The sequence below is a fragment of the Oncorhynchus kisutch genome, linkage group LG7, assembly GCF_002021735.2.
Source record: "Oncorhynchus kisutch isolate 150728-3 linkage group LG7, Okis_V2, whole genome shotgun sequence".
Classification (NCBI taxonomy): domain Eukaryota; kingdom Metazoa; phylum Chordata; class Actinopteri; order Salmoniformes; family Salmonidae; genus Oncorhynchus; species Oncorhynchus kisutch.
Window position 1 is genome coordinate 45,412,037 of NC_034180.2, and position 26,038 is coordinate 45,438,074.

General features: G+C 40.2%; 1 protein-coding gene and 1 long non-coding RNA gene across 2 annotated transcripts; both read left to right on the forward strand.

Moving 5' to 3' along the window:
- The first annotated feature begins 7,027 nt into the window (after positions 1-7,027).
- On the forward strand, positions 7,028-8,931 carry LOC109893987 (antimicrobial peptide NK-lysin-like). Its single transcript, XM_020487202.2, has 5 exons — positions 7,028-7,118; positions 7,299-7,378; positions 7,531-7,614; positions 7,736-7,893; positions 8,090-8,931. Exons 1-5 carry the CDS (start codon positions 7,070-7,072, stop codon positions 8,118-8,120), a joined length of 402 nt encoding a protein of 133 aa, XP_020342791.1. The 5' UTR covers positions 7,028-7,069; the 3' UTR covers positions 8,121-8,931.
- Positions 8,932-23,874: 14,943 nt separating this feature from the next.
- On the forward strand, positions 23,875-25,786 carry LOC116374708 (uncharacterized). The gene is made up of 2 exons (XR_004210667.1): positions 23,875-24,515; positions 25,106-25,786. It is a non-coding gene; the product is annotated as an uncharacterized LOC116374708 (long non-coding RNA).
- Positions 25,787-26,038: the final 252 nt, after the last annotated feature.

Consider the following 26,038-nt stretch of genomic DNA (forward strand, 5'->3'; position numbering starts at 1 on the left):
TGCAAAAGACAACCTCAATCAAGTACAGCAGATACAGAATCAGCTAATACCGGAACATCAGTCATCAAGATTCTGTCTTGATTCATACGTAGACGTTGATGAATGTTAGGGATGAAAGTATGGAGATGGCGATATTAAGGTCCTAAAGAGGTAAACAAACAGTCAAAGATATGTCTTGGACTTTGGTGCAAGAGTGACGATGACACCCAATTGGAATTTTCCACTTGTATTTTGCATCATTGGATAGGCAGTTTATGTGAACAAATAGGTATTGAATGGTTTCTGACATAGAAATATAATGACTAGACTGGTTTACCCATCACAAATCATGAACTTGAATTCGGATTTAGGAACTATTTCTGGCATTTGAACACCTGAAGTGCATTGTTAATCCATGCAATTTGTGAGTGTGTCTGTGTGTGTGTGATGTGATGTGTGTCCAGAGGAGAACAAGCATGTGGTTGGTCTGTATGAGGTCAGGACGTCAGTCGCTCTGTGTTAATGTGTGGCCTCAGCCTGTCTCACTCCTCCGTCTCTCTTCTCCTCCTCACCCTCAAACTGCAAGCTAGACTAACCCAGCTGTCTGGCAATCATCTCCACGACGACCTCTTCCCAGAGCTACAATGCCCGGACTCCACCTCCTGAAAGTGGGAGTGTATGTGGGAGTGTCTTAAGACGACAGTGAATGCCTTGGAAGGGCATCCTCAGCTTTCTTTCCCGGTTATTTATTATGGGTCATTTGTATTTACTTAGTTAAATTTGTATAAAGTTAGTGTCATTTTTTGAGTAGTTGATATTGCTGGGGAAATACTCTCAGCTGGACAGCAAGTGATGCTATGAAAGTCTGGGGCCTCATTTATAGTTCGCACAAAACATACCCCAAAACATTTGTTTTACACAAAAATGGGCATTTATAAAAAACTGAACTTGTAGTGATAATGTGCTTTTATTCCAGCATGCTTTAGACCATGCGTACGCATTGCAAGCAAGCAAGTAGGGGATACCTAGTCAGTGAACTGCAGACTTTTCCACCTTGCCGGATCAGGGATTCAAACCTTTTCTGGCCATGATGGGTTCATATTCCCAAAGTAGCTTTAGCCTACAACAAATGACCATGTGCATCTCTCATTTAATCAGGCTGCTATTAAGTATTTTGCTCTATGTATCCGAAAGGCAGCACAGATTTAATATACAGTAGAGTTGAACAGATGAACAGACAGTTGATATTTGGCATTGAAGTGTGCCGGCTACCGCTGTAAGTGGGCCTACTATAAATGTACATTTTTGGGGTGGAGTAGACAGACAGTGCATTCATTATATTTAGGTTTGGGAAAAAGTCAACGCTAAATATTATTGAATTCAAGTGATCTGTTTACAGGTTTTCGACAATTTGCTATTGATTTCTTTCTTCAAGAAACTGACTCACCAGAGACAGGCCCTACAGCAAATGTCACTGGAAAAGTTAAAAACATTCTGCCAACACCTCCAGAGACATTTGATCAAGTTCACCATATATATTCTTTAGACACTTCCTTGTCCTAATTCCAATACTTCCAAAGTATTCAGCCAATAAGGGCCTTATTTTCACCATAAAAGGTGAATGATGAGCTTTTTACAGGTGGAGTTATTACACGCGTTCACATGAGCACCGTTTCAAGAAGGGTCTGGTTTATAACCGGAAACATGCATATATATGAATGTTGTTTCAGAAGCATCGGCACCCCACCAAGACAAACACCGTGGGAAACACTGACATATGAAACTGACTTGTAAGACTCTGGCTGTGCTATGGCCCTATATGGCCTTGTATCCTCTGTTCAGTGATGGTCACAGCACCACCCCCTCTTTCTGCAGGGAGCAGTGGGTGGGCGACAGGCCAGGCTAGGTGTTTGTGGTTGGAAATAGGTCTGATTGGTGTATGAGGCTGTCTTCTAGTGGTCTGTGTAATTTGAGAAATATTGTCTGAAATCCATGTCAATTCTGAACAATATATGGCAGTAACGTTCTTATCCATCAAAAGTTCAACTCAGACAAGTTGAATACATTTTAAAGGCAGACATTTTTTATTGTATTTGTCAGACAATCATTAACCAATCCAGCAGTTTTACACTGATGTGCTTAATATATGCCATCTGGTTTGCTTAATATAACACATTTGAAATTATTATACTTTCACTTTTGAAACTTAAGTATATTTAAAACCAAATGCTTTTAGACTTTTACTTAAGTAGTATTTTACTGGGTGACTTTCACTTCTATTACAGTATCTTTACTTTTACTCAAGTACAAAAATCGGGTTCTTTTTCCACCACTGAAAGTCTCTTAAACTGAACTGCATCTCTGTCTCTGCCTGATCTTTAACTAAAGTCCCACAGTAGATGGGCATCACCAATAACCTCATCTGACCATGCTTTCTGGAAGAAATGTTTGGGGTGTGGTCATTTTTTTCGGAATGCTACGTGTTGAGTTTGACCCATCCAATGAGTTTATTAATTTGACCATATTCAAGATGTTCATTATGTAAAATCACTGCAATGATGTCCTTTTTGTTTTCAGTTGTTTTTTTTTCGATAAGCTTTGCGGGTTTGAGATCCAGGCAGCTTATTGGCAGCACCCTCCAATAAAGGTGTCTTCAAGTAGTAATTTGTATTTCTAAAAATCTATTGCTTATGTAAATGCAGTGGTTAACTGTTATTTATTTTCTACCATCAGAAATACAGTATTGTTAGTCATTATTTTTGGTCCTCTTGTGATCTTGGTCATCTGAATCTCTGTGAAAGCACAGACTATCTCGAGGAAGTAACAGATTTAAGTCATTTTGGTGTACTCTTGTTAATGTGTGTTATTTATCTTTCAAACAAGCTAATCTACTGTAATCCTCTAAGCTTTAATAAACTTTGTTCTTTATCTGCCTCTTTATTGTTTCCCTTTAATGGGCCTAGAATCAGTTTTGATGTTACAATTGTAATTTTCATGACACAAGGCAAGACCCAGATGCAGACACAGGAGGCAGATGATTGGAGTCTACAATGTTTATTAATCCAAAAGTAGGCAAGAGAATGGTCGTGGACAGGCAAATGGTCAAAACCATATCAGAGTCCAGGAGGTACAGAGTGGCAGACAGGCTCGTGGTCAAGGCAGGCAGAATTTTTATTTTATTTGATTTATTTCACCTTTATTTAACCAGGTAGGCAAGTTGAGAACAAGTTCTCAATGGGGTGGAGACAATAACAAGGACAGGTGAAACTGATCAGGGTTTGACAGTAATATATATTTTTATTTTGCGAAGGTGTTGTCTGCGCTGTTGCATTACTCAGAAGTGATGCTTTTCTGTGGAAAGTACAGTAGTATTCTATAGTAAGCTGTAGTCTTTTTTACGTGGGTTGTTTGGCTAACTATCAGTTTCTAGGTAGATACTTAGTAGAGGAAATGTGTCCATGAAGGTATACAATAAAGACTGCAATTATAATAAGTATATCTGTAAATTAAAATAAATTTTTAAGACGGCAGTGAATGCCTTGGAAGGGCATCCTCAACTTTCTTTCCCGGTAATTTATTATAGGTCATTTTATTTACTTAGATTAACTTTATACAATGTCATTTTTCATTTTTAAAACAACTGGTTCTGTTTCTGGTGATGACTCTGGCTTCTCTGTAAAGTCATTGTGATCTGTGGTTTGCTAACCAGTAAACCTAAACCACGGGTCTGAGGCAGGTGCCTTGGAAGCTGTGAAAACAATTCACAGGTTGAAAGGAAAGTAGAGTATGTCATCCACTTATCTGCTGCACTACTTTGCCTTTGGTATTCAAGCTAAGAAGCATGTGCTGATATCCTCCTAGTATTTCATTTTTGTCCTCTCTAAAAGACATCAGTTCTTGGTCCGTATCTCCGAGGCCATACAAGCCACTGTACCTTTGAGAGGACATTCTGGGATTTTCAATGCTATGACGTGTGGGGGTGTGACCTTGCCATTTTTATCTTCCTGCCGCGACTATGTTTTTCACCTACTGTACCAATTGACTGTAATGTAAAATAAAACCTACAATAAAAGATAAATAACAATATTTTTTAAACCCCAAACACATGTCTCAGGAGCAGTGGTGACCTGTCATTCAGGGCAGGTGGGGCAGAGCATTAATACGTGTCACATATCAGTTTGCATACAATGTACAATGTATCATTGAGTTAACAAAAAGCTGGTTCTCCAGGAGATGCTGAAGGACATGTTGGACGTGAAGGACATGTTCTTGAGCTGACCGGGAAAAAACAAGGATGTCGTAAAGGTAGACAAACACAAACCAGTTCAACATGTCATGAAGCACATTGTTGACCAGGGCCTGGAGCACTGCGTGAGCATTGGTCAGTCCAAATGACATAACAAGGTACACATAGTGCCCGCTAGCTGTGTTAAAAGCTGTCTTCCATTCATCTCCTTCCCGAAGCTCCAACATTGAGAAGATTGTCACCCCCTGGAGAGGCTCGAAAACTGAGGAGATGAGTGGTAGAGGGTAATGTTTTGTAACTGTTATGTCATTAAGGCCCCAGTAGTCGATACACGGCCGCAGAGTTTTGTCCTTTTTCAACACAAAGAAGAACCCTGTGCCGGCGGGGGAGGCAGAAGGATGAATATGCCCGGCAGCAAGAGATTCCTCAATGTACTTTCCATGGTCTTGGTCTCCGGACCCAACAGGGAATAAAGACGCCCCCGAGGCAATGTAGTTCCTGGTAGAAGGTCGAGAGTGCAGTCAAAAGGTAGATGCAGATGGAGAGATGTAGCGCGGGCCTCTTTGAAAACCTCCCGGAGTTCCTAGTACTCCGCGAAAATGGCCAAGAGATCCGAGGCCTCTCCCAAGCCCGCAGGAAGACATCCCGTGGCAGGTTGTGCCGACTTCAGACAATGGCGTGAAAGAACGGGCCCATGATAGAACCAGTAGCCCAGTTGATTAGAGGATTGTGCCTCTGGAGCCATAAAACCCCTAAAACTACGGGTGCATGTGGGGATTCAATGAGCAGTTCTAAAACCAAGAAAACAATTTATAATCTACCACTTCCGTCTCCTGCAACTCATTTGAATGGAGTAATATCCTAAAAATGCTCAACAAACACTTTTCACTCTTAATTTATATCCAATATCTACCCCCCCCCCCCCCCCCCCCATAATACTCTACGGCACAACCCCAATACAACACACTAGGTTAATTATCTGATCCTAATCCTATGATTGGATGGACAACATGTCAGTTCATACTGCAAAAGCTTTGATTGGTTGGAGGACGTCCTCCGGAAGTGGTCATAATTACCATGTAGGTCTATGGAAGTGGGTGAGGCCTAAGAACCTCCTAGGTTTTGTATTGAAGGCATTGTAGCCAGAGGAAAATGGAAGCTAGCTGTCCTCCGGCTACACCATGGTTCTACACCAGAGAGTGCTGTTGAAGTTACCATAAAACTTAATTGCAAAACAGTGTGTTTTAATCAATTATTTGGTAACATATGAATATATTTAGTATAGTTTTATACTGTTTTTAGAGTTTTTATGTTACACTATTGTTATTATGACATTTCAATGAAGAGGATGGTCCTCCCCTTCCTCCTCTGAGGAGCCTCCACTGGTGTACACCGCCATCTTGTCTTTTTCAAAACTTCTCTCATTGATTGAAAAAAATGATATGGTGTTACAATCTGTAGCTAGCGAAAATAGTGTGGTGATTGGTCAAATTACATAATTGCATAATATGTGGAATCGCGGAATCCTGGCGGGAATGATCTTTACATTCAATCTTACTTTCAATTAGAATACACGCTACTTTTTAATCCATGTAGGGAAATTTAATTAGCCAAGATATAAAACAAACGTACAATAACCATATTACCAAATTCAATAATGATCGTCATTGGCTACATAAAGGATACACATGGTTTACTGTTTATTTGAGGAATATACTGGAATATACTATATCTTCTTTACATTACATTTCTATCCAACTGGTTTAGGAATAGGAGGAATCAAATTCTTAAATGTAATTGAAATATTACTGAAAGGATTATTACAACTTTTCTGGTCTTGTTCATTTCTCAATAATACCCCTTGTGTTAATTAAAACAATCATCCTCAGTGTTGCTTGACTTATTTACAGTGTCACTGTAACGGCTTGCAACAAGAGGATGGAATGTGGTGTGATTTCTTAATTAAGCCCCCTAGAGTCAATGTCCGAAAAACAGCATTTTGAAATGGTTTTTCTTGGCCAGCAGCCACACACAAGCATAAAATCCAAATGTACTATGCCAAGCGTCGGCTGGAGTGGTGTAAAGCTCGCCGCCATTGGACTCTGAAGCAGAGTTAAGCACAAACACTAACATAACATTTGTTTTCATATATCATTTGATTTACCTTGAGCTTTCCTATAACTCTCAGATGCATTTAAGATACTTCAAAACATACCTCATGTTGATTTATTTTGCTATGAATTTTCTGTTATACAATGGGTTTCTATAGCAGTAAGGTCAAATGTAATGCTTAATCAAGAAATTTGTAAACAAACAAAAAAATCATATACCTGCAGGTTTCCTAAAATACAAATTAAAATAGCTAAATGGTCAATTGTATTACTATCTTAACTCCATATCTTAGCTTAGTAGCCCTAAATGTATCACTTCTAAGCTAGCTGAACACATTTTAATCAATATGTCAGTGTGGTGTATTCTGCTGGAAACATACACTGAGTGTACAAAACATTAAGAATACCTGCTCTTTCCATGACATACAGTACATGGCTTAATCTGTAATTGATTAATTAAAATGAAGATCAGAGAGTGGAGAGATGGAAAAAGGTGATTATGAAAATGGCTCCGCATCAATATGTACTGTAGGTCTAAACAGTAACATCCTGTTGACTTGTAAGGTTTGTGGTTTATGTTAATTGTACTATCAATAGATTGAACTGTAGGTGGGGTTTGTACAGGGGGCTGTGGATAGAGGGGCCTCTATATATAAAGGGGCTTGTCTGATTCCTAAGTCACTTTACCAAACCCCAACACGACTTTACTCTTCACATCTCCACCACCACAATCATGAAGACATCTCTGGTCCTCCTTGCCCTCAGTCTGCTGGCTTGTTCAGGTGAGATTTTATTTAACTAAAATAGTAACTACTGTATATGCAGCACATACATTGGGTCAGGGTGCAAGGGGAACTGTGGGCAGGGGGCCTAAATGAACTCCAAGTTCACCTTTGGTTTCAATACAATACAAGTGAAGTACCCATCACTTGAGTGACTGTTGTGTCATTTTGTCTTTGCAGTTTGGGAAATCCATGGGCAATGCCAAGAGGTTGACCTTGATGACCAGGAAATAGTGGAAGCAAAGCCGGAAAAGCGCATGGTAATCTCACTCTCACATTACATATTCAAATGTACTTAAACCATAACACTGAATACATCACACCATAATTTAATTCATAATAATAATTTTGGGGGTGGTTATATTTTTTTAAAGTGTGTTTTGTCCTCCTTGTCTGTTTGTTGTTTTTAAAGGAGCAACAGCTAAAGGGGACCTGCTGGGTGTGTAAGTGGGCACTGAACAAAGTGAAGAAATCCATCTCCACTTCCTCTAGCCCGGTAGCCACCATAGCATTACAATTTATAAGAGTGTGCTTTCATGAAATTGCACTACTAACTATTTACTGTGATATTTCTCTGAAAATGTCAACTGTTGTTGATGACGATTTCTTGTCAACAGGAGGAGCTAAAGCAGACGCTATTGTCCGTTTGCGATAATATTGGCTTCCTAAAATCTGGGTGTAAAGGCCTGGTGAAAAAACACTTGTGGGTGCTGATTGAGGAGCTTAGCACAAGCGATGATGTGAGGACCATCTGTGTTAACATTAAGGCCTGCAAGTGAGTACAAGAAACCATTCGACATACTCTTTAGTCACTGTTCAGACAACTAACGAGTATTGCGATGATCACCCGTGCTTGTTAATAGAAACAGTATAGAGTCAAATGTATTAATTCATATGAAAATGTTATGTCTTCCAATCTTCGGTTATGTCTTCCAATCTTCCACTCATTTAGTATTTCTGTTTATCTTTAGACCAAAGGAAGTTTTGGACCTGAGCTACTGACCAAGCAGCCAGTATCCAGATTCCAAAGTGAGAAGATGGATGTTCATTTATCAAGACAATGCTATGCTGCCAGTATCTTGCTCTTTCTTTTTCAAACTAGTCACAACACAAACATATATATGGATGATGAAGTTATTGGAATGATTATGTTCTGAAATAATGTTTTGTGAACATGTCTTATAATTAAGCAATAAGGCCAGAGGGGGTGTGGCATATGGCCAATTTACCATGGATAAGGACTGTTCTTATTTACCATGCAACGCAGAGTGCCTGGATACAGCCCTTAGCTGTGGTGTAACGGCCCTATAACACAAACCCCTGAGTTGCCTTGTTGATATGATAAACAGGTTACCATTGTAATTAGAAAAGTAAGTAAGTTGTTTTGCTGATTGGCTGACAGCCGTGGAATATCAGACCGTATACCACGCGTATGACAAAAAAAAGACTTTACTGCTCTAATTACGTTGGTAACCAGTTTATAATAGCAATAAGGCACCTCTGGGTTTGTGATATATAGACAATATACCATGGCTAGGGCTGTATCCAGGCACTCTGTGTTGCGTCGTGCTTAAGAACAGCCCTTAGCCGTGGTATATTTGCCATATACCACACCCCCTCGAGCCTTATTGCTTAAATATACCACAGCTTTCTGGATCAAATGATTATCATAATGTATGTGTCAATTTTAAAATGCACTCTTTTTTTGTATCACGTACAAATGTAAAAAATGTGCCATTTTAGTCCAAAAGGTTGAAAATGTTTGTGTGATGTTTTTTGTTTGGGCAAAAAATAAACCTCAATTGACAGAGAATACAACTCCAACTCTTATTTGACACATCTAACATAACTCTAGAAATGTATCTAATTAGAATTTTTATGTATGAACATATCGTAATATTCTTTTATGATAAAGCATTTAATTACATTGTCTAGGAACTCATTTTGGCAAACTTTTTTATTTAGAATCTTAGTTTTCTGAAGAAAAAGTATTGATTGTTTGGTAGGTGGCTTAAAGTAACTATTCCAAAATGTATCTGTCCAGTGTTTCCAGATTTCTATGAAATATGACTTATAATGAAGAACAATATGAATGAAATAGTTTTCCTTCCTAAATGTTTTAATTAAGTATGTTAAAAAGCAACTTTTCTGTGAGTGGTGTGGGCGTACCCAACAACAGAATGGTGTGGGTGTCAGATGTCGTGCTGTTTGTCACCTTATTTGTCCTCTGTGTTTAGGCATCATGTTCTTCACCTTCCTCAGGACCCACTTACATCTCCAGCAGACTCCAGGAAGCTTTGCTTCAACCTGGCTCTCAACCTGTAGTGTTATAAAACAGCTGATTGCCAGCTGGGTCATTCCTATAAATTATGTCCTCATAACTTTGAGGAAAAGTACATATTTTTTTGTATTCTATCAGAAAAAGGACATATTGGTCAAGCTCAGGAGGGTACATTAATTTTCAAACCTGTTGCATATTTGTAAAAGTGTGGACATTTGGAGCCTAATTAGTCATATAGTAGCTTGGCAAATGAGCAAGACTGAGCTAACGTAATGGTGAATACTGACATTTTGTTAATCTTCTCTATAATTTAGCCAAACAGGGTGGAAATATATAAGTGGGACATACAGACCAACAACATGAATAAATAGTTTATATTTATTTAGCTTTGCAACATTTCTTTCCCCACCAAAGAAATGATGACACTTCCTGAATGTTGTGTCCTTGTAGTAAGAGGATGTTTTATGAAATTCAGAATTACAACAAACTAACAGGGCATAATTCATTTTTGTATTTTTTATGAAAGGCTTTTATTAAACAAGGTATGACCCACAACTTCTGGTTAGTTGAAGCGGAAGGGATCTAGAACGAGAGAGATGCTTGCTTGGCTGCCTGCTATGAGTTGAATCCCATCTGATGCAAACATCCAAGATGATTTACTCACAAGGCTACACACAAAAGACATAGTTAAGGCATAAAATAATTACCATATTTGTGTGGGTGTGGGGGATCTGCTGCTGGGTAAATTTTATTATCTGTCTGATAGTGATGAGAATTACACGAACGATTCATTCTCTTTGAACGACTCTTTGTACTTATAACCTCAGGAGGCTGAAGAAATTCGGCTTCTCACCAAAAACACTCAAACTTTTACAGATGCACAATCGAGAGCATCCTGTTGGGCTGTATCACCGCCTGGTACGGCAACTGCTCCGCCCACAACCGTAAGGCTCTCCAGAGGGTAGTGAGGTCTGCACAACGCATCACCGGGGGCAAACTACCTGCTCTCCAGGACACCTACACCACCCGATGTCACAGGAAGGCCAACAACCACCCGAGCCACTGCCTGTTAAAAATTTGATGTAATAAATGCATCACTAGTCACTTTAAACTATGTCACTTTATATAATGTTTACATACCCTACACTACTCATCTCAAATGTATATACTGTACTCTAAACCATCTACTGCATCTTGCCTATGCCGTTCGGCCATCACTCATCCATATATTTTACGTACATAATCTTATTCATTCCTTTACACTTGTGTGTATAAGGTAGTTGTTGTGAAATTGTTAGATTACTTGTTAGATATTACTGCATGGTCGGAACTAGAAGCACAAGCATTTCGCTACCCTCGCATTAACATCTGCTAACCATATGTATGTGACAAATAAAATTTGATTTGATTTCTGATTCATTTGCTGTTATTTTAATGGACAAACAATTTACTTTTCTTTCAAAAACAAGGACATTTCTCAGTGATCCCAAACTTTTGAACGGTAATGTACATCTATGGTTAAGTTCTGTTACACAGTAGCAGGTTGAATTTTCTTATAGAAGTTGCAGAAATGTCTACACTTTCTGCTAGTTCATAACATTTTGACCATAGCATACTATTACCATGCGCTTCTCCGGCTGTAGTTCCACTACTTCCTGGTCATCAAGGTCAACCTCTTGGCATTGCCCATGGATTTCCCAAACTGTGAAGAAAAATGTATACGTCACTCAAGTGATGGGTACTTCACTTGTATGGTTCTGAACCAAAAAGGTTAACTTGGAGTTGATTTAGGCCTCCCACCCACAGTTCCCCTTGCACCCTATCCCAATGTATGTCCTGAATATACAGTAGTTACTACTTGAGTTAATACATAGAATCTCACCTGAACAAGCCAGCAGACTGAAGGTAAGGAGGACCAAAGATGTCTTCATGATTTGTGGTGGGAGAGATGTGAAGAGTAAAGTCGTGTTTGGTTTTGTGACTGAGGAATCAGACAGGCCCCTTTATATATAGAAGCCCCTCTTTCCACAGCCCCCTGTACAAACCCACCTAACACGGAATCCAATCTGGCTGCGCACGTGCGCCATCGTGCTCCATTATGCATACATTTATTCTGTCCCCCTACACCAAACGCGATCACGACACGCAGGTTAAAATATCAAAACAAACTCTGAACCAATTACATTAGTTTGGGAACAGGTCGACAAGCATTAAACATTTATGGCAAGTTAGCTTTCACTTACTAGCTAATTTATCCTATTTAGCTAGCTTGCTGTTGCTAGGTAATTTGTCCTGGGATATAAACATTGAGTTGTTATGTTACCTGAAATGCAGAAGGTCCTCTACTCCAACAATTAATCCACACATAAAATGGTCAACCAAATCATTTCTAGTCATCTCTCCTCCTTCCAGGCTTTTTCATCTTTGAACATATATGGTGATTGGCATCTAAACTTCCATAGTATTACTACACCGACCGGCAACACAGTTAGTCTTTCAATCACCCACGTGGGTATAACCAATGAGGAGATGGCACGTGGGTACCTGCTTCTATAAACCACTGAGGAGATGGGAGAGGCAGGATTTATAGCGCGATCTGCGTCAGAAATAGAAAGGAGTTCTATTTTAGCCCATGGCAACGCAGACGCTCGTTGACGCGTGCGAGCAGTGCAGGTGCAATAATTGAATAACATAGATTTGTACATTTATTTTGCAACACTCGCTCACGCGATGCGAGCGGTGTGGTCAGCCTTTAAGACATATTGCTAGTACAACTCACATTAACCACAAGACACAAACCTTACAAGTCAACAGGATGGTACTTGGAAAGACTTCATCTTTTAGGCCTTCAGTATATACTTTTTCAATCTCTCCACTGTCTGATCATTGTAATTCATCAGTTACAGATTAAGCCATGTCCTGTATGTCATGGAAAGAGCAGTACACTCAGCGTATATTTCCAGCAGAATACACCACATTGATATATTGATCAAAAATAGTTCAGTTGGCTTAGAAGTGAAACATTTAGGGCTAGATCTACTAAGCTAACATATGGAGTTGTTTTAAGATAGCTAAATGGTCCATGTTATTACTATTTTAATTTGTATTTTAGGAAACCTGAAGGTATATGAAATAATAAAAATGAACAAATTATTTGAAGCATTACATTTGCCTTTACTGCCATGATTAACACAAAAATACATAGCAAACTTAATCAAAAGTGTCTGAAATGCATCTGAGATATTGGAAAGCATGGCATTGTGCATTGTGATCTCAGGCTTGTGTGCGGCTGCTGGCCAAGGAAACCCATTTCAAAATGCTGTTTTCCGGACATTGACTCTATGGGGTTTAATTAGAAATCACACCACATTCCATCCTCTTGTTTTAAGCCATTCCAGTGAATGGGACTTGAGTTCCTGTATGTTGTTATGATCACACCATGTCTCTTTAATCATGAGGCATACCCCCCTCCCTTCTTACCAGAGAGATGTTTGTTTCTGTCGGTGCGATGCGTGAAGAAACCAGGTGGCTGTACCGACTCAGCTTGTCTCGAGTGAGTCACGTTTCCGTGAAACAAAGAACATTACAATCTCTGATGTCACTCTGGAAGGCAACCCTTGCTGGGATTTCATCTACCTTGTTGTCAAGAGACTGGATTTGGCGAGTAGTAAACTCGGGAGCGGTGCGCGATGTGCCCGTCTATGGAGCCTGACCAGAAGACCGCTTCTTCTGCCCCTCCAGCGGCACTGCTGGGATCCGATCCATTGTCCTGGGTGGTGGTCCAAACATACGATCCGCTTCGAGAAAGTCGTATTCCTGGTCATAATGTTGGTAAGTTCACGTTGCTCTTTTATCCAAACGTTCCCCTCGGCTGTATGTGATAAAACTTAATATTTCCTGGGGTAACAATGTAAGTAATACATAAAAATAAATAATACATTAAAAAAAATAAAAAAAATACTGCATAGTTTCCTGAAAACGCGAAGCGAGGTGGCCATCTCTGTCGGCGCCGGATGTATAATGTGTAGACATTGTTAATGTTGTAATTGACTTGTGTAGCTGTAAACGGCAGATTTTTTTTGTGTTGACTATCTACATACAGTTGAGGTCGGTAGATTACATACACTTAGATTGGAGTCATTAAAACCCATTTTACAACCACTCCACAAATTTCTTGTTAACAAACTATAGTTTTGGCAAGTTGGTTAGGATATCAACTTTGTGCATGACACAAGTAATTTTTCCAAAAGTTGATTACAGACAGATTATTTCACTTATAATTCACTGTATCACAACTCCAGTGGGTCAGAAGTTTACATACACTAAGTTGACTGTGCCTTTAAACAGCTTGGAAAATTCCAGAAAATTATGTTATGGCTTTAGAAGCTTCTGATAGGCTAATTGACATAATTTGAGTCGATTGGAGGTGTACCTGTGGATGTATTTCAAGGCCTAACTTCAAACTCAGTGCCTCTTTGCTTGACATCATGGGAAAATCAAATGAAATCAGCCAAGACCTCAGAAAAAAAATTGTAGACCTCCAGAAGTCTGGTTCATCCTTGGGAGCAATTTCCAAATGCCTGAAGGTACCATGTTCTTCTGTACAAACAATAGTACGCAAGTATAAACACCATGGGACCACGCAGCCATCATACATCTCAGGAAGGAGACGTGTTCTGTCTCCTGGAGATGAACATACTTTGTTGCGAAAAGTGCCAATCAATCCCAGAACAACAGCAAAGGACCTTGTGAAGGTGCTGGATGAAACAGGTACAAAAGTATCTATATCAAGAGTAAAACGAGTCCTATATCGACATAATCTGAAAGGTCGCTCAGCAAGGAAGAAGCCACTGCTCCAAAACCGCAATAAACAAATCCAGACAACGGTTTGCAACTACACATGGGGACAATAATCGTGCTTTTTCGAGAGATGTCCTCTGGTCTGATGAAATAAAAATAGAACTGTTTGGCCATAATGATCATCACTATGTTTGGAGAAAAAAGGGGGAGGCTTGCAAGCCGAAGAACACCATCCCAACCGTGAAGCACGGGGGTGGTAGCATCATGTTGTGGGGGTGCTTTGCTGCAGGAGGGACTGGTGCACTTCACAATATAGATGGCATCATGAGTAGGAAAATGATGTGGATATATTGAAGCAACATCTCAAGACTTCAGTCAGAATGTTAAAGCTTGGTCGCAAATGGGTCTTCCAAATGCACAATGACCCCAAGCATACTTCCAAAGGTGTGGCAAAAAATGCTTAAGGACAACAAAGTCAAGGTATTGGAGTGGCCATCACAAAGCCCTGACCTCAATCCTATAGAAAATTTGTGGGCAGAACTGAAAAAAATGTGTGTGAGCAAGGAGGCCTACATACCTGACTCAGTTACACCAGCTCTGTCAGGAGGATTGGGCCAAAATTCACCCAATTTATTGTGGGAAGCTTGTGGAAGGCTACCCGAAACAATTGACCCAAGTTAAATAATTTAAAGGCAATGCTACCAAATACTAATCGAGTGTATGTAAACTTCTGACCCACTGGGAATGTGATGAAATAAATAAAAGCTGAACTAAATCATTATCTCTTAAATGTCAGGAATTGTGAAAGACTGAGTTTAAATGTATTTGGCTAAGGTGTATGTAAACATCCGACCTCAACTGTGGGTGTACAGAGGCCCATTATCAGCAACCATCACTCCTGTGTTCCAACGGCACGTTGCGTTAGCTAATCCAAGTTTATCTTTTTAAAAGGCTAATTGGTCATTAGAAAACCCTTTTTAAATTATGTTAGTATAGCTGAAAACTGTTGTTCTGATTAAAGAAGCAATACAACTGTCCTTCTTTAGACTTGTTGAGTGTCTGGAGCATCAGCATTTGTGGGTTCAGTTACAGGCTCAAAATGGCCAGAAACAAAGAACTTTCTTCTGAAACTCATCAGTATATTCTTGTTCTGAGAAATGAAGGCTATTCCATGCGAGAAATTGCCAAGAAACTGAAGATCTCGCACAACACTTTGTACTGCTCCCTTCACAGAACAGAGCAATCTGGCTCTAACCAGAATAGAAATAAGAGTGGGAGGCCCTGGTGTACAACTGAGTAAGAGGACAACTACATTAGAGTGTCTAGTTTGAGAAACAGACGCCTCACAAGTCCTCAACTGGCAGCTTCATTAAATAGTACCCACAAAACACCAGTCTCAACGTCAACAGTGAAGAGGCGACTCCAGGATGCTGGCCTTCTAGGCAGAGTTGCAAAGAAAAATCCATATCTCAGACTGGCCAATAAAAAGAAAAGATAAAGATGACCAAAAGAACACAGATAATGGACAGAGGAACTCTTCAAAATGTTTAATGTATGTTTGCGTGAACTTTTTGGACAGGCAAAATTTAAACCTCAAACGATAGAGAGTACAACTCCTTCTTCGACACCTCTAATATAAAACTCTGAAAATGTATCCAATTAATATTTTTACTGACTAACATAATTGTATTTTTTATATTTTTTTTATGATGGCACTCATGTTGGCATTTTAGCTACCTTTTTTATTCAGAATCTCAGTTTTGGGTAAATAATCTTCATTATTTGGTCGGTGGCTTAAAGTAACTGTCCAGTGTTTCAAGATTTCTGTGAAATATTACTTATACTAAATTACAATATGAGTTAAATAATTTTCCTTCCAATAAATGGCAATTAAGTATATTAAAAAGCAGCTTTTCTTTGAAGGGTGTGGGCGTACCTCAACAACCGAATGGTGTGGGTGTATACCCGCCATTACAAATACTTATGCTAGTAGACCACTGATTGGCCAGCTCATCCTGCTCAGGGAGATGACATCATGTTCTATGAGGAAAAGCAAGCATTTTTGAAATGGTGTGTTTGAGATACTAGTTTGAGATGGGGTTTTTGAAGTGTTTTTTTTTCTCCAATTTATGCTTTTGCTACAAATATGAGTACAGGATGAGTGAACAACATTATTTGAGTTTGAGAATATATTTTCACTGTACAGTTACTTTAAATGACATCCAGCAAGAGTTTGTCTGAACAATTTATAGAAATATGAATTCTAGAAATAATCCATGCAATCAATTAATGATGAAAAGCCATTTCAACACCTTTCACAAATTGCGTTGAACAATAATGTATTTTTACAGTACTTAGTTGCAGAACAGACAACTTATCCTAAAAACAAGACAGGTCAAAGTAAAATGGGCAATATGGAATGGACAATCACAACGGCTGTCCAGGAGTTTAGCCCCATTGTCAAGATCAGTGGTTTCATCAATTTGTATCAAACAATTTTTGACAAGCTGATCACAGCGAAAAAATTAAATACTTCTGCATTTCTCACTGTGTAAAGACATTGCAAAAAGGCTTGTGACAAATCATGAAGTTCGGTAGCTGATATTCAGAGCTTACATAGCCAAATTGATTAGTCAAAGGAATCAGGACTAATAAAGCCAATTCAATGGCCTGCAAATGGTGGGCCTACCAGATGGATGGGCAATTATACAATTTCATTGCTGGCAAAATGGTAGGCTAGACCCCAGTAAGAACATTATTTTAAAAATATTTTTGGGGTCCTATTTGTGTATTTTTTTTTTGTGTTTTACAAAGTGTAATTTCAGGCAACACCTCAGTTAGCATGTTTTTATTTTTTTTATCAGTGTCAATGTTTGGTTCAGATTGTGTCCAGTCTGGACCAGCCTTGATTTGGCCCAAACATAGATGTCTAAATTTACATCATTTAGCAGACACTCTTATCCAGAGTAGTGAGTGCATACATTTTCATACTGGTCCCTTGTGGGAATCAAACCCACAACCCTAGCAAGTGCCATGCTCCACCAACTGAGCCAAACTGGACAGCAAAGCACTTATTTTCAACTTTCATTCAAAATGAACCTGATTTCAGTACATTTGGACACTTCCTGAATGTGGTGTCCTTGTAGGAGAAATACAACAAACAGGGTGGAAAGGGATTTTTATTATTTATTTTAATCAAAGGTTATCGCAAACTAGAAATGACGCAGCAGCTTCTGGTTGGTTGAAGCGGAAGAGCCCTAGCGAAAGAGAAAGTTGCCTGCATGCCATGAGCTGAATCCCATCTGATGTAGACGTTCTAGCGACGGTGAGATTTGCTGTTAAGGCTACACACCAAGACACAGTTAAGGGATGTGGTAATTACCTTGTTTGTGTGGGAGATCGTCTGCTTGGTTAATGCCATTGTATGATAGTGATGTGCACTTCGCGAACGATTCGTTATTTTTGAACTACTCTTATTACTGAAACTACAGACATGATTCGTTTTTCTGAGTGACTCGTTCATTTAAATCATCGTTTGACATGCTAGTGCTTAATACACGCTCTTCCGACACAGCGGCTCCAGAGACTTCCTCCGACCACAAACTGTCTATCACAAGCGCAGGTAAATAGATAATGATCATAGATGTACAAAATACATGTTTAGAATTAATAATTGGTGCAAGAATGACTGCAATGAATTGATTGTTTAACGTTATGGACACAACAGCGTCCTAGAACCAAAACAAGCACAGCCTCTGCCATAGGAGCGGGAAGTAGAGGTGCTGAAGCTACCTGAAAAATCAGAATATGAAAATATAAAGGGAAAATGCAACAATTTTAAAAGATTTTACTGAGTTACAGTTCATAGAAGGAAATCAGTCAATTAAAATAAATAAATTAGGCCCTAATCTATGGATTGCACATGACTGGGGAGGGATGCAACCATGGGTGGGCCTAAGAGGGCATAGGCCCACCATTAGTATGTTTTGTCCCATAAAAAGGTTTTATTACAAAAATAAATACTCCCCAGTTTCATCAGCTGCCTGGGTGGCTGGTCTCAGAATATCCCGCTGATGAAGAAGCTGGCTGTGGAGATGCTGGGCTGTGTTACGGTTTTCTTCCGTCGAAGGAGAGTCGGACCAAAATGCAGCGTGGTTAAATCGAGACAGCTTTAATGATGATGAAATACGAACAATACAAAACAGACAGTGAAAACCTATACAGCCTGTCTTGTAACAACTAACACAGAGACAGGAACAATCACCCACAAAACACTCAAAGAATATGGCTGCCTAAATATGGTTCCCAATCAGAGACAACGAGAATCACTTGCCTCTGACTGAGAACGCCTCAGGCAACCATAGACTTTGCTAGAACACCCCACTAAGCCACAATCCCAAAACCTACGAAAAAACCCCATACATAAACACAACACAAAATAAACCCATGTCACACCCTGGCCTGACCAAATAAATAAAGAAAACACAAAATACTAAGACCAGGGCGTGACAGGCTGGCATGATTACAAGTGGTTTGCGGTTGTGAGGCCGGTTGGATGCACTGCTAAACTCTCTAAAACGATGTTAGATGCAGTTTATGGTAGAGAAATTAATAACCGCTTTGGTGGACATTCCTGCAGTCAGCATGCCAATTGCACACTCCCTCAAAACTTGAAATGTGTGGCATTGTTGTGTGACAAAACTGCACATTTTATATTTGCTGGTTATTGTCCCCAGCACGAGGTTCGCCTGTATAATGATTGATTTATTCAGCTTCTTGATAATACATCCTTCTAACAGGTGTGGCATATCTTGGCAAATGAGAAATGCTCACTAACAGGGATGTAATGAAATGTATACAAAAACATTGAGAGAAATAAGCTTTTGGTGCATATGGAAAATGTCTGAGATGTTTTATTTCAACTCATGAAACGTGACAAACACTTTACATGTTGCGTTTTATATACACTGCTCCATAAAATAAAGGGAACACTAAAATAACACATCCTAGATCTGAATGAATGAAATATTCTTATTAAATACTTTTTTCTTTACATAGTTGAATGTGCTGACAGCAAAATCACACACATTATCAATGGAAATCAAATTTATCAACCCATGGAGGTCTGGATTTAGAGTCGCACTCAAAATTAAAGTGGAAAACCACACTACAGGCTGATCCAACTTTGATGTAATGTCCTTAAAACAAGTCAAAATGAGGCTCAGTAGTGTGTGTGGCTTCCACGTGCCTGTATGACCTCCCTACAACGCCTGGGCATGCTCCTGATGAGGTGGCGGATGGTCTCCTGAGGGATCTCCTCTCAGACCTAGACTAAAGCATCCGCCAACTCCTGGACAGTTTGTGGTGCAACATGGCATGGCGTTGGTGGATGGAGCGAGACATGATGTCCCAGATGTGCTCAATTGGATTCAGGTCTGGGGAACGGGCGGGCCAGTCCATAGCATCAATGCCTTCCTCTTGCAGGAACTGCTGACACACACCAGCCACATGAGGTCTAGCATTGTCTTGCATTAGGAGGAACCCAGGAATGCCACCCCACACCATGACTGACCCACCGCCAAACCGGTCATGCTGGAGGATGTTACAGGCAGCAGAACGTTCTCCACTGCGTCTCCAGACTGTCACGTCTGTCACATGTGCTCAGTGTGAACCTGCTTTCATCTGTGAAGAGCACAGGGCGCCAGTGGCGAATTTGCCAATCTTGGTGTTCTCTGGCAAATGCCAAACGTCCTGCATGGTGTTGGGCTGTAAGCACAACCCCCACCTGTGGACGTCGGGCCCTCATGGAGTCTGTTTCTGACCGTTTGAGCAGACACATGCACATTTGTGGCCTGCTGGAGGTCATTTTGCAGGGCTCTGGCAGTGCTCCTCCTGCTCCTCCTTGCACAAAGGCGGAGGTAGCGGTCCTGCTGCTGGGTTGTTGCCCTCCTACGGCCTCCTCCACGTCTCCTGATGTACTGGCCTGTCTCCTGGTAGCGCCTCCATGCTCTGGACACTACACTGACAGACACAGCAAACCTTCTTGCCACAGCTCGCATTGATGTGTCATCCTGGATGAGCTGCACTACCTGAGCCACTTGTGTGGGTTGTAGACTCCGTCTCATGCTACCACTAGAGTGAAAGCACCGCCAGCAATCAAAAGTGACCAAAACATCAGCCAGGAAGCATAGGAACTGAGAAGTGGTCTTAGGTCACCACCTGCAGAACCACTCCTTTATTGGGGGTGTCTTGCTAATTGCCTATAATTTCCACCTGTTGTCTATTCCATTTGCACAACAGCATGTGAAATTTATTGTCAATCGGTGTTGCTTCCTAAGTGATCAGTTTGATTTCACAGAAGTGTGATTGACTTGGAGTTACATTGTGTTGTTTAAGTGTTCCCTTTATTTTTTTGAGCAGTGTATTTAGATTTCTGTTTTTTTATGTTCCTGGCCACAGATTATCCCATCTCTATGCATCGTATTCATAAGTACCACATTTTTGCCTTTTTTTGGCACGTAGGACATTAGGGAGGAATTGATTGGCCTGTTCCATGTATTCAACAACTGAGGTTGGAGCCCTGGCTTGTTTTTTTCGTACTGTTCCTACCATCGTCAGCTTCCTCTTTAGGAACTCCTGTCCCAGCTTGTGCGAAGTAAAAACATTATCACATGTGATGTTGTTGCCATGGAGTCCCTGCTTTAAACTGCCTCTGGAAACAACGTTAGCATAATAATTGTTTGTCGGGAGCTTCATGAAATGGGTTTCCATGGCCTGCAGCCTCACACAAGCCTAAGATTACCATGCACAATGCCAAGCATCGGCTGGAGTTATCACACCCTGATCTGTTTCACCTGTCCTGTCTCCACCTCCCTCCAGGTGTCACCCATTTCCCCCATTATCCCTTGTGCATTTATACCTGTGTTTTCTGTTTGTCTGTTGCCAGTTCGTCTTGTCTTGTTAAGCCTACCAGCGGTTTTTCCCCCATACTCCTGTTTCTTGTCAGTTCCTGTTTTCTAGTTCTCATCGTTTTTGACCATTCTGCCTGCCCTGACCCTGAGCCTGCCTGCTGTTCTGTACCTTTCGGATTCTGCGCTGGAATACCGACCTCTGCCTGTCCTATCTTAAAACAACTATTCTTATTATTTTAGTAGATCTAGCCCTAAATGTATCACTTGTAAGCTAGCTGAACAAATGTTTATCAATATGTCAATGTGGTTGGAAACTGAGTATACCAAAAATGAAATTAAAATGAAGATCAGACAGTGGAGAGATGGAAAAAGGTGATTATGAAGATTGCTCCTCATCAGTATGTACTGCAGGTCTAAACCACAAGAAAAGATGAAGTACTTCCAAGTATCGTCCTGTTGACTTTTAAGGTTTGTGTCTTGTGGTTTGTGAGTTGTACTATCAATAGATTGTACTGTAGGTGGGGTTTATACAGGGTGCTGTGGATAGAGGGGCCTCTACATATAAAGGGGCTCGCCTGCTTCCTAAGTCACTTTACCAAATCCCAACACGACTTTTACTCTTCACATCTCTACCACCACAAATCATGAAGACATCTCTGGTCCTCCTTGCCCTCAGTCTGCTGGCTTGCTCAGGTGAGATTTTATTTATTTAACTCAAGTAGTAACTACTGTATATGCAACACATACATTGCGTCAGGGTGCAAGGGGAACTGTTGGTAGGGGGCCTAAATCAACTCCCAAGTTCATCTTTGGTTTCAGTACAATACAAGTAAAGTACCCATCACGTGAGTGACTGTTGTCATTCTTTTCTTCGCAGTTTGGGAAATCCATGGGCAATGCCAAGATGATCAGGAAGTAGTGGAAGCACAGCCGGAGAAGCACATGGTAATAGTATGCTATGGTCAAAATGTTATGAACTAGCAGAATGTGTAGACATTTCTGGAACTTCCTAATAGAAAACTCAACCTGATACTGTGTAACAGAACTTAACCATAGACGTAAATATAACTAAAGACACATTGACTGAAGAAACTATTGTCCCACCTGACTCTCACTCTCACATTACATATTCAAATGTACTTCAACCATAACCCTAAATACATCACACCACCATTTTATTAATAATGAGAATCTGGGGTTGGGGTGCATATATTTGTCTTAGGTGTGTTTTGTTCTCCTTTCTTGTCTGTTTGTGTTTTCCAATGCAGCAACATCTAAAGGTAGCCTGTGAGGCATGTAAGTGGGCACTGAAAAAAGTGAAGAAATCCATCTCCACTTCCTCTAGCCAGGTAGCTTCCATAGCATTACAATTAATAAGAGTGTCCTTTCATAAAATTGCGCTATTTACTATTATAGTGATATTTCTCTGAATATGTCAACTGATATTGATGATTTCTCATCAATAGGAGGAGATAAAGCAGAAGCTATTGTCCTTTTGCGGTAAATTACCCTTAGGAATGTCTACCTGTGAAGAAAAAAATAAACCTCAAATGATAGTACAACTCCAACTCTTCTTTGACACGTCTAACATTACTCTAGAAATGTATCTAATTAGAGCTTTTACTGATTAACATATTGTAATAAAGCATTTAATTACAATGTCTAGGAACTCATGTTGGCATTTTGCTGCTGGTTTTATGGAAAACGGAGATTCTAAATAAAAAAAGATCTTCATTGTTTGGTACATGGCTAGAAGTAACTTATCCAACATAACTGTCCAGTGTTTTCAGATTTCTATGAAATATGACTTACAATTAATAACAATATGAGTGAAATAGTTTTCCTTCCAAAAATGTTTTATTAAGTATGTTAATTAAAAAGCAGCTTTTCTTTGAAGGGTGTGGGTGTACCCCAACAACAGAATGGTGTGGGCGTATACTGGTCATTACACATTTTAATGCGAGTAGACCACTGATTGGCCAGCTCATCCTCCTCAGGGAGATGATATCATGTTTTATGAGGAAATAGCAAGCGTTTTTTGAAAGGTCTGTTTGAGATACAAGTTTGAGACTGGGTTTTTTAAGAGTTTTTTTCTCCAAATATGAGTATGGGTTGAGACAACAACATTATTTGAGTATGAGTTAACCTCTCCCGGATCAGTGTCCCCCCCCCCCCCACGAGATGGTTGAGCTAACATTGGCTAATGTGATTAGCATGAGGGTGTAAGTAACAAGAACATTTCCCAGGACATAGACATATCTGATATGGGCAAAAGAGCAAAGACACTGGACAGAGGAACTCTGCCTAGAAGGCCAGCATCCCGGAGTTGCCTCTTCAGAGTTGACATTGAGACTGGTGTTTTGGAGGTACTATTTAATGAAGCTGCCAGTTGAGGACTTGTGAGGTGTCTGTTACTCACACTTGACACTCTAATGTACCTGTCCTTTTGCTCAGTCGTGCCCCGGGGCCTCCCACTCCTCTTTCTATTCTGGTTAGAGCTAGTTTGCGCTGTTCTGTGAAGGGAGTAGTACACAGCGTTGTACGAGATCTTCAGTTTCATGGCAATTTCTCGCATGGAATAGCCTTAATTCAGAACAATAATAGACTGAGTTTCAGAAGAAAGGTCTTTGTTTCTGGCCATTTTGAGCCTGTAATCAAACCCACAAATGCTGATGCTCCAGATACTCAACTATTCTAAATGAATGGCGATAGAGCAAATATATATACACTACTGTTCAAACGTTTCTCAAAAATGTCTCTCATTGATGCAAGGGCAAGGCTCAGAGTGACCAGAGTTTTTTAATAAAGTTAATTGTGGAGAAGGTTGATTCACAGCAGTATGTGGAGCCAGTATGTGTATAGTGCCAGTATCTTGAGAACAGGGACATCAGCTGCATGCACTATCTTTCCCCAGAAAGTAACAGGGTCACAATCACCAGCCTGCTCCTTCAAAGACACATTTTTTTGCAGCTCAATCAACTCCATTTCATCTACCCATCTGAAGATCTGACAACTTTGTCACATTTGTGACCAATAAGGGGTTCTGGATGAGCAGCAGCAGTTCTCTGCCAACAGTGAAGTCATCAAAGCGTGCCTTGAATTGGCACATTTCAAACTGTCCTTTTGTGAGGTGTAGGCGGGAACTAGTTCAGCACGTGCTCAAGCCAGGTTACGAACTTCCCTTTCTCACCTCTTTCAGCAAACAGGTAGTTAGTACCTGCGCTATATAAGCAATCCACAGATTAAGTTATCAAGGAATGGCCAATGTACCCTGTGTTGTGCTTACTACAGATATATGGACCTCCAGGGCTACAGAGAGGTACTTAATTAACATACTTCTTCTGCTCAGTGTAGGCCTACAACACAAGAAGACTAGAACAGTGCTAAATGGTGTATATAATGAAGGTGGGTGGAATATATATATATATTTCTTTACCTTTATTTTACTAGGCAAGTCAGTTGAGAACAAATTCTTATTTTCAATGACGGCCTAGGAACAGTGGGTTAACTGCCTGTTCAGGGGCAGAACGACAGATTTGTACCTTGTCAGCTCGGGGGTTTGAACTTGCAACTTTCTGGTTACTAGCCCAATGCTCTAACCACTAGGCTACCCTGCCGCCCCATATATGAGGCCTGTATATCACAGTTGGGGTTAAAACCATTTAAATTCCAGTCAATTCAGAAAGTTAACCTAATTCCAAATTCCCCACATTAAAAAGTATTGAAGATAATTGGAATTTCAGTGTACTTCCTGAATTAACTGGAATTAAAATGGAATTGACCCCAACCCTGCTGTATATTCAATGTGTCACATTTAGTTTTACTGATGTTTATATCTGGTACATGTGGATACATCATCTCACTCACACACCTTTTGTGAGGTCTTTAATCAGCTTAATTTCCAGAAAAAAATGCATCTGCCACAATATACTTCTGTTGCTGTAAGGACATTAAATATTCTACTGTGTAGTTAATGTTTCTACACTCCATTTCAGTGCTGCTCATGGGTCCTTCACCACTCTGCCAGAGAGTCAGCTCTTTCATACAGAGAACTCAGAGCGTCTGAACCCCACTGGAGGGCAGTATTTATCCACCAGGAGATTGCAGTAGCACCTCACCTCACACTGAGGCTCTCTAATGGCACAGAGCGGCTCCCACAACGTCACAGACACAGAGGGATAGAGGTCTCCATCATCTTTGGGGTACTAGTTGAATTACAACATTGGGAATGAGATTAATATAATTGTTTTAAAATCAAACCAATTCTCAATGACTCAACACTTTCAGACTATAACAGAATGTGTGAGAAAGTACAAAGACAAGAGAAGCAGGTCTGGATGTGTTTTACTCCTTGTTGAAGTAATAAACGAATCAAATCACATTTTATTGGTCACATACACATGGTTAGCAGCTGTTATTGCGAGTGTAGCAAAATGCTTGTCCTTCTAGTTTTGCAATAATATCTAACAAGTAATCTAACAATTCCACAAAAACTACCTAATACATACAAATCTAAGGAAAGGGATGGAATAAGAACATATACATGCAAATATATTGATGAGCGATGACCGAGCGGCAAAGGCAGCATGCAATAGATGGCATAAAATACAGTATATACATATGAGATGAGTAATGCAAGATATGTAAACATTATTAAAGTGACATTATTAAAGTGACTAGCGATCCATTTATTAAAGTGGCCAATGATTTCAGTCTGCATGTAGGTAGCAGCCTCTCTGTGTTGGTGATGTCTGTTTAACAGTCTGATGACCTTGAGATAGAAGCTATTTTTCAGTCTCTCGGCCCCAGCTTTGATACACTTGTACTGACCTCGCCTTCAGGATGGTAGCGGGGTGAACAGGCAGTGGCTGTTGTCCTTGATGATCTTTTTGGCCTTCCTGTGACATCGGGTGCTGTCGCTGTCCTGG

Coding starts and splice junctions, on each gene's coding strand:
- LOC109893987 (XM_020487202.2), top strand. CDS start 7,070: ATGAAGACATCTCTGGTCCTCCTTGCCCTCAGTCTGCTGGCTTGTTCA. Junction 7,119..7,298: donor CAGTCTGCTGGCTTGTTCAG/GTGAGATTTTAT, acceptor TTGTCTTTGCAG/TTTGGGAAATCCATGGGCAA. Junction 7,894..8,089: donor GTTAACATTAAGGCCTGCAA/GTGAGTACAAGA, acceptor GTTTATCTTTAG/ACCAAAGGAAGTTTTGGACC.